This window comes from Asparagus officinalis, chromosome 3 (assembly GCF_001876935.1).
Source record: "Asparagus officinalis chromosome 3, Aspof.V1, whole genome shotgun sequence".
Classification (NCBI taxonomy): Eukaryota; Viridiplantae; Streptophyta; class Magnoliopsida; order Asparagales; family Asparagaceae; genus Asparagus; species Asparagus officinalis.
In genome coordinates, this window is record NC_033796.1 from 102,795,584 (window position 1) to 102,805,530 (window position 9,947).

At 34.0% G+C, this 9,947-nt stretch overlaps 1 protein-coding gene across 6 annotated transcripts in view; it reads right to left on the reverse strand.

Moving 5' to 3' along the window:
* Positions 11–9,947, reverse strand: part of LOC109835434 (ATP-dependent RNA helicase SUV3, mitochondrial) — a 41,525-nt gene continuing 31,588 nt past the window's right edge. For 4 of the 6 annotated variants that reach the window (XM_020403415.1, XM_020403416.1, XM_020403413.1 and 1 more), the window contains exons 12-17: positions 2,893–2,957; positions 2,762–2,807; positions 2,555–2,671; positions 1,896–1,987; positions 1,464–1,512; positions 11–334 (exon numbers count right to left, since the gene is read on the reverse strand). In XM_020403415.1, the coding sequence (XP_020259004.1) occupies positions 224–334; positions 1,464–1,512; positions 1,896–1,987; positions 2,555–2,671; positions 2,762–2,807; positions 2,893–2,957 (480 nt within the window). In that variant the 3' untranslated portion in view covers positions 11–223. Of the gene's footprint in view, positions 335–1,407; positions 1,513–1,895; positions 1,988–2,554; positions 2,672–2,761; positions 2,808–2,892; positions 2,958–9,947 lie in introns of those variants that run through there. The other 2 variants (XM_020403414.1, XR_002245621.1) reach the window with 2 other exon arrangements.

The window sequence follows — 9,947 nt, forward strand, 5'->3', positions numbered from 1 at the left end:
AAGACAACGGTTTGATTAACAGAACGTATCTTGCCATTGTATCAACCTTGTTTCTTTGGATCTTCATATCACCTCGTATGTATTCTTTGTAAATATAATATACTTTTGAATAGAGCATCTTGCCCTATTTTTCCCGAAAAAGAACTGTTTTATTAACAAAATGTCTGTACACTAAATCTTGCATCAAATAATTAGCAGCAATAATTATCCTGTGTCATGAAATCTAGTCGCCGCACCATAAAATACCCTGAAAGAGAAGCATCTGCTTGGTGTTGATCGGATAAATGATTATGCTGGAAGTTTTCATTCCTGATCTGTAGCTTTTTGAGAATACCTGCAAGAGACATGCCCATAATACACTAAGATTCAAAACCGCATTTAGTAAGGTTGCTCTTATTAAGAATAAAGTGAGAAAGAACTGGTTTGATCATCAGTTAAATAGTGTGAGCCTAAGTGGAAGCAATTAAAAGGGATATGATAATAATTCACTTAACGAAGGAGATAACCCGTAGCGGAACTAAATATTGAAGAATTGGATTCATGCATTCGACCCTTAAAATTTTAGGATAAAGGATTTATTGTTGTTTACTATGGCAGACTAAGGTTCTATCAGAAAAACCTATAGCATAACAAAGGTTCTGTCAGAAAAACCTATAGCATAACAATGACAACAACAAAGCCACTATCCTAGACCTTTCGGAGTCAGGTATGTGAATCTCTTTTCTCCATTCAGATGTATTTCAGCCTTAAGACACATCCTTTATCTCCTCACCCTGAAAGATAATTCAAACTACCTACAGTAGGGACTTCTCTATTCATTAGTGCATGCTATGCCTTACTGTTGTTGGTCTCAACGAGAAACTAAAAAAGATAACTGGATTTTGTTTCATCAGTAGATGTTCATCAGTGATTTTTTAAAGTGGTTATGATATATAAGGATTTCTCATTTGAAAAAGAGGTAAAACATTTGGGTTTTTTTCATATTACACCCTCAAATCTTTGTTACTTGTACAGTAGATTCTCAAATATTCATATTCCTAAATTAGACCCCCTGAATCTTTACATAGGTTCGAATTTAGGGTCTTATTTAAAACAATTTAATCGATTTGAGGGTCTTATTTAAACAACATAATAGATTTGGGGGTCTAATTTAAAACAACTAAATGAATTTGGGGGTGATTTAAAAAATACGAAGATTTGGGAGTCTAATTTAAAACAACTAAATGAATTTGGGGGTGATTTAAAAAATACGAAGATTTGGGGCTCTAATATAGAATTAACAAAGACTTGGGTCTAATATAACAAAAAACCAAGACATTCTTGATTACTAATTTATTCAAGAGCATTATGGTGTCTTTATCCAAAACTTCACATGCATTTATTATTCAATTAAACTAAAGATCTTACTGCAATATGGCCTGATACTGCTGTTGCAAATGTAGCTGACTTCGTAGATAACTTGCCTTTCCCGGCTTCTGCCATCCTAGTCTCTCTAAAAACTCTTCAATCAATCTATACACATCATTAAAAATGATATCAGACCCTTATTATTTGGAAAAAAAAGAAGGGTTAATTGCAAGTATACACCCAGTAGCATTGCCCAATTTTGGTAGACCCCCTATAGTCGTACAATCATTGCTGATAGACCCTAGTTCTATCACCCTATTGAAGATAGACCCCCAGTTGTGAAATTCTTTTGACTATTAACCCTCAAAATGTCTATTTGTTGAAAATCAATTTTCTCATTCTCTGAGGGTAAAAGAGTCAGTTTCACTCAGGCGATCTATCTGCAACAACATAGCTACAGGGTCTATCCGCAATTGCGCGATAGTAAAGGGGTCTATCCACAACTAACCCAAAAAAGGTCACAAAAGGTTAAATTAGCAGACACTCACAAGCTGCAGGCTGCTTTCTGAGAGGAAGCCAACTCACGGTCCGGGAAAGATTCTTCCAGTCTGAAGCTCAACCATATATAGAGATCCAGCACCTTATTTATGACAATGTGAGGAGAACGATGAAATTTCATGAATAATGCTGGCAAAATTGATTAGCAAAAATAATTTTAGTTAAAACGACAGAGATCTACATTTTTTAAAGAAAATTATATCAAATGTACCAACTTATTTTTCTTTACTTACATTATATAGATTTGAATATAATAAGAATCAAATTTGAGTTTCTATAATTTCAAGAAGTAAAGAGCGTTAAGGTTGTGTACGTCCAATTTCAAGTGTTATACCCAGAGATGTAAACCACATAATTTCAGGAAATTTTAAGGTTCCCTCTACCAACCCAAGACATTTTCTTTGAAGATAGATTTCTTTATTTTAAATACTGATAAAACATAAACACTCTGATTTGGTTGCTTCTCAGGAGGATTCTTAAATCAATTCTTTTTGGTGAAAGATAGCACTCCAAAAGGTGTCATTTATACCATTGCATTTAGACGAGATGTTACCTACTCTAGTGGTTTTTCATTTGTCAACAGTTGGAATCTCTTAGATGTACTCCAGAAAGTCCCCTACTTAAACAGATTTAGACCCAGAATGATTACCTTGTGAATAGATTCAAGCTCTTCAAGTGCACTTTGTGATTTAGGAACTTGAAGAGATCCAGGTGTAAATATTTCTCTAAGACGAACCAGGCCCGTCTTTGCATAGTTTCCTGCAAACTAATCACTCTCATATTTCAGACATCTCAACTTCGATTCATCAAATCAGCAAACAAGTACAACATGAGGAAACCAAACGAAATCTATTACCTGCACCAGAGCCTGAGCAGAAATATCATCAGTCATATCAACAGGACTGCAAAAATAGAATCAGAACTTGGTCCTACAAAAAAATCTTCACAATAAATATGAGGCATATTAGATAAGGAAAAGAGGGTTACCTTATACAGAAAAGGTACTTATCATGCAAGCCAAGAGGGAAGTCATCAACAACAGCTGCAACCTTCTGTTGTCAACAAAGAAACATTTTTTTATCAATATATGCTGTGAATTAATATATTTCCTTAAACCAAGGCATTGAAAGAAAGAGGCAAAACCTACAGTCAAACAATACTTTTCTTTAAACTTTGGTAAAACAAGTGAGGATGATCTAATCCTTCAAGTTTTAATACGTTAACCTTATGCTCACACATTGGTCTCACTGGTCACTGCTATCTTATTGTGCATTCTTTATCTATGAAAGATTTATAGGCAAATGTAGCTTCATTAGGTACCTCAAGCTTACCCTGTAAGCATCTTTATCCTTCAAAGTTCAAACAGGGAAACCAATTCCATTCTTGATAATGAACATTTTACTCCTCTAGACTCATCTATTATAAGTTACCATTGATCTAAAATCATCATTAATCTGTACGATCAAAATTATATAAGCAAAACTGGACCATCATTATGGAAATCTATAACCTTATCCACTATTATTCTACTTTAGAAATCCTCCGGGGTAAATTAGCAGCCAGCTCAAGTTGAAAAATGCCAAGATATGTTAGCATTTCTCCCTACACAAAGAATACTTACCATCATTGTGCCTTACTTTTCCTCTATGTTACCCGCTTTCCCGTACCCAAACTTCATGGACACTTCTTGAATATATGCATGCATTTATTACAACATGTACTCAATTATACGATATATGTGTTAATTTAAAACACTTGTCAAAGACTTCCTGGACGTAGAGCTTACACTTCACATCCGTCTTTTGAAACTAATAGGATACGGGTCGGGTTCGTTTCAGTCCATACCCAAGTTTAAAAATATATAGTTAATGGGTCATTTAGATGTCTAGTAAAAAAATGAGTAGTTTTCAATTCACGATAATCAATATGATACAATAAACTCAAAAATGTGATCGAAATTTTAATTCTAATGACACATGAAGCGGAAAAAAAAATTCTCATGTACATTATTAATTCAATATATATATATATATATAGCCGTGTCCCCGTACCCTACAATTTACAGTTTTGCCGTGTCCCCTACCCGTACCCACACCCGTACCAGTACTCGTGCCCGTTTCCATGCAACTTAGCTTTTCCTAAAGACTATGCATAAGACAAAGCGTACTTTTCATAATAAGATTATAATAAATACTTTCTTAAGGTTCTAGACAGATTTTAATTTCATGATGGAAATAAAGAACATATAATTTATAAATAAAAGAGCACTCTCTGTATCCAATCCTAACATATTTGTTAAACATACATCACATACTATCCAAGTAGAGATTTATTTTTATTAGACTACACTTGACATTGATCGTTTTCAGAAAAGTTCAATCTTCAAGAAGTATATTAGTCAAGCAGTCAAGCTTAACAAAACCATAATATTTCTGGATGTAATATTCTATACCAAAGTTTATTTTTTAATTTATATGAAAAATCATGATATAAGAAGTTTTCATGTTTATATCATGGTTCAGTCTGTTACTAATCAGAGTTTTCCATATATTGCTCATATGTACAACACTATCATTTATATTTTTTAAGAATTCTAGTTATTAAGCAACAGACATGTCTCCTGATGTAGATTACATATTAGACAGATTATCTAAATCTATCTTACCTCGGTACATCTAATCTGAAGCTTCACCCACCTGACATTTACCTGTACTTGTACCACCCAAACTTCCGGACACTCCTTGGATATATGCATACATTTATTCTGGCATGTGCTCAATTATACAATACATGTTTTAATTTAAAACACTTGTCATACATTTTTTGGATACATATCCAACACTTCACATTCATTTCTTGAAACTCGTTGGACATCAGGTTCCAAATTATGATTTTGAAGGGTTGTTTGGATGTCCAGTTTAAAAACTAGTGATTTTCCAAGTTATAATCCACATACTAAAAGAAACATGAAGATGTTATAGGAAATTTAAATCGCATCCTTCTTTTCATATAAATTATTAACTCCAATATATAATATATGTGTATATAAATATACATCTAGCCATGTCCCCATACCCTATCTTTTACAAATTTTTCGTGTTTTGTAACCGTACTGGTACCTGTGCAATATAGATGTAAAAAATTGTCAAGTTAATAATTTGTGTTCTTTTTTTAAAGATATAAATTATTTTTAAAATTTTATTGAATAAAAATATTTAAAATTTTAACAAATTAATTTATCAAATATTTATTATTTTTAAAATTCATTACCAAGCATACCTTTATAACAGTCAGCTATATCCAAGTCTTCCTTTAAATAGGGTTTGTCTTCTAAGACTAAATATTATTCCCATAAGAATTATAATTAACATTTCCTAATCTAGTTATTCACCAGAAATACTTATAACAAGTGAAAGAAGTTCATTATCCACCGAAAAGATTGACACTAAAAATTAATACGAGTTTGCAATAAAAACTATGGACAACATGATTAACTCCCCCTTAAAGTATGATTGAACTCCTAACTTATCCCCAAAGTATCAATTTGCATATTTTCCTTCTTATACAATGTCTGCTAGCGCAATGTGGTCCTTTTGTGAAGTTATCATCAAATACTTAACGAATGATGACATGACATATCAATTTTTTGGGTTTTTTAATGAAATTACAAACTCCAAAAAAACAAAAATCACAAATGACACCCTTAAAATTTTGAAATTACAAAATACACCCAGAAAATTATAACAACCCTTGAAAATCAGATATTTACAAACCTTGAGAATTCCAAAATTTACAAAAAAAACACCTTACAAAAAATTTGAAGTTCGAAAAAACACCCCAAAAATTTTTAAAAATTACAAACAAGCCCTTTAGAATCTAAAAACTGCAAAAGAGCATGAAAAATTCAACACTTAAAAAAACAGTTGGATAACTTTTGGAAATTGCATAAGACACCTTAAAAATTCAAAATTAGTAACAATCCCAATTTTAGATCTGTTTGTAATTATGGATTTTAAAGGGTATTTTTTGTAATTTCTTGAAAGTTTTAGGGTACTTTCTGCAAATTTTAAAATTTTCATGGTCCATTTGTAATTTTCATATTTTTAGAGGGTTGTTTGTTAACTTCTTAGTTCAAGGTGTTTTTTTGTAATTTCAAGTTTTCTTGAAAATTTTGTATTTTTCAGTAGTCGTTTGTAATTTCAAATATCCATGGGGTTATATAAATTTTGAAAGTTTCAACGTGTTTTTTGTAATTTTTTATTTTTTAAGGTTGTTTTTTGTAAATTTTAAATTTTTTGGGGGTTAATTGAAATTTTTGAAATTTCTGTTAAGTATTTGATGGTCGCTCCACAAAAGGACTGTATTGGGCAAGAAAACATAGTAAGGGGAAAATAGACAAGTTGATACTTTATGAGGCAAGTTGGGACTCCAACAATACTTTAAAGGGTATTTGTCATTTTGTCCAAAAACTATATCAATTTGATTTTTCTAATCATCAATCTGATTTCACCAATGTGCACTTCGTGTGCAAATATTTGTACACTCGGAACATCATTTGTAGAGCTGATTTTTTAAGTAATCACGTATACATACCTGTTGCATGCTAGACCAAAAGTATCCATTGTGAGAAACAGTGTTTTTAAAGGCGCATCTGGGCGTGTGCCTCAGGTGTTGGGCGCTTCGGCACAGTGGCATAGCGCCCCACAACAGGTGCGGGGCGCTACGCTTGCGTTGGGTGCTCGCCCGGAGAGCGCCTTGCGCGCTCGTAGAGGCGATCGCCTCAGTTAAATGCTTGCATTTTGATTTTTTTTTTTTTAAGTTAGTCCAGCAGGTTATCGGGTACAAACCCGTTTCCCACATAAACCCAAATACTTATAACTCCACCCAAGGCAAAATCTGGATATTATGGCTTGCTGTAGCTTTCGATCTCCCCCTTTTTCTCTTTGGTCTCACTGCAGCGCCTCCTTCGTTCACAAGTCAGCAGTGGCAATCGACGGAATCGGCGATGGCGAGCGCAATCAACAGAATCAGCGACGACGAGTGGCAATCAACATTGAGGTACGTTCTTCCAATTCTCTTAGTTTTCCCTTTTTCCCTCAACTATGTTTTTGCTTTCCTTTTTTCTCTTTTTTCCTTTCTCAGTTCTCCTGAAAGATTCCACACTCAAGTCATGAGATGAAATCGTGAAAATTGGTAAACAGTGAACAGTAAAGTATTTTGAACAGTAAACTATTGGATATTTTGAGTACTTTCTGAAGCAATCTGCATCTAGAGTTGCTAAAAAACTTTGTGCTCAAAAGTACCTGGATTCATTTTATTTTAATGAAAATGTATGTGTTATTAATGTGGAGAAGCAACTTAATACTTGGTGTAGATAATCACACTTGCTAACTAACATATAAAGAGAGAGTAAGGGACTATTTGTTTGCTAAAAAAACGAGAAAACCCCCCACCACGTCAGATTTCAAGAAATCCCCTCTGCCACGTAGGATTTTGGTTTCAACCGATTTTCAAATCACATGTTTGTTTTGTTTTGTGATTTAAAAAATGAAGGTGTCACGTAAGATGCCACGTAAGATTTTTGAGAAAAGTGTTTTCACACCAAAAACCTCTAAAAACACTTGGAAATGTCACTTCAATGAAATTTTAATTACTAAAAACACTGTTGAAACAGTGACTGTGAATAAAACAGATTATTTAATTGCTGAAAACATTGTTACTATTGCGGCTGGATTTGTTTCTTATGTGACGTGACGGTGACGTGACGGTGATTTCATTGCGAAATAAACAAAAAAATGTCGAAAATGTCTTGAAATCTCTTGAAATGAGTTGAAATGTGAGTTTTCCATTTCCGGTTTTTTCGAAAAACAACCAAACATACCCTAAGTGGAAACTAACATATAAAGAGAGATTAAGTGGACTTTTGTCTCGACTGGTAACTGTTGTTTTGTTTTTTTTTTTTGCTCGCTCTTGACTGTTAACTATGTTTTCTTTGGCAATATAATTGTTAGTGATGCAATACAATAAATACACTAGTATGAAAGTTTGAATAATTTGCATGATTGCATGGAAATTAACGTATGAGTTTGATTCACTAAATCTATATAGTATATGAATTTATCAGTTTTGTTGCATAATGCATATATGTAATAGAAAATTGTGTTTTGGTATAGATATGTCTTCATCGGCGGGTAGTGGAGACAAAATCCTACGTGGAAATATACTTCATTAGTTGATAATGGGAATGCCAATAGACACAAGGGTATATTTTATAACAAGATCACAAATGGTGGCATATCCCGACAAAAAGAGCATCTAATCGAGACAGATAGGGAACGCAAAAATGTTAGGCTTTGTCAAAAAGTCTCTCCTGATGTGGTTGAAGAGCTAAAAGATTATAGAGAATGACAAAAGATAGCTAAAAGACAACAAGCTATTGATGATTATCTCCACGATCTTGGAGATGAGAACATGGTGGAGATCGATGATGAGCTTGAAGATGAGCAAGTGCAAGTACAAGTACAAGAATCTAAAGATAGAGGAAGAGGCCCGATGGTTCCTAGATCATCTTCAAAGGGCAAATCAGCTTCATATGCCATCTTTCTGGAACAACATCGTTCGTATTCTCAAGCTCACAGCTCCTCTCGTTGGTGTTCTGAAACTTGTTGATGGTGACAAGAAGCCTGCTATGGGGATTCATTTATGAGGCTATGGATAGATCTAAGGAGGCTATTGCTAAAGCCTTTGTTGATGATTCAACAAAATATTCTGGGGTATTTGATATCATTGATAAGAGGTGGCAGGATCAGCTTCATCGGCCTTTGCATGCTGCAGAATATTATATCCTGTATTTTCTAAGATTATCCAAGCATTCAAGGGGATGATGAAGTTATGAAATATCTTTATCAAGTCATTGAGAAGATGGTGCTCACACAAGACCAAGACAAAGTTGATAGACGGTTGGATGTATACAGGCATGTTGAGGGTCTTTTTGGTATAGAGATAGTTAAGAGAAACAGAAAGAAGAAGTCTCCAGGTAAATATGCATAATATAAACCCTTAATTGACTAGATTTTTTATAGAAAATACACTACTAATTGGTGAGAGTCCTATGGTGCATCAGCACCAGAGTTGCAGAAGGTTGCTGTTAGAGTCCTCAGCCTTACTTGTAGCTCCTCTGGCTGTGAAAGAAGTTGGATTACTTTTGAGCAAGTATGATAAGTTTTATTTTATTCAACAAAATAGATTTAATTCCCTTAGAGATATGAATATTAATTTGATTGATTTGTATAAATTACAGACACACCAAGGAGAGGAATAGATTAGATCATAATAGGTTGCAAGATCTAATTTACTGCAAGTACAACCAAGCTTTAAAGGAGAGATTTGACTGCAGAGATTCTATTGATCCGATTAAGTTGGCTGATATAGATGAAAGCAATGAGTGGTTGTTAGGGCAGTTCGGTGAAGATGAAAATGTAGAGAATGACTTGGTGGAGGGCGAGGACAACCTTACATATGATGTCCTAGACTCGTAGTAGATGCGATGGGAACTGAAGAAGATGATGCTATATATCTAAGATCGACTAGTAGGTTTCGAGGATCTTCGAGTAGTATTGGTTCATCGTCAAGGAAGGACCTAGTTTCTGAGTCGGAAGATGAAGAGGAGTTTAATAATGATGAGGAGACTGAAGAGGAGGATATTCCCTTTGAAGGGGATGATGATGATGTTAATGAGGATAATTAGAGTCATTAGGCTATTATTTTGCTACTTATTTGTTTTGTTTTATTAGATTGCTTGCTTTGCTCTAATTTTAGTGAACATCTTAAGTGTTCTAGCTGCTTAGTTATTTTGTTTTGATGAATAGCTTGATTTGCTTTAATGATTAAAACTTTATCTTGTGATTTGGTAGTATATATTTTATTTATCTTGCGTAGTGTTATTGAGGCGCGCACGCCAGGTGCGCTCCAGGTGCCAGGCGTTACGGCATGCAGCAAATGCGCCCCGCACGAAAGGCAGAACGCTATAGGCATGCGAGGCG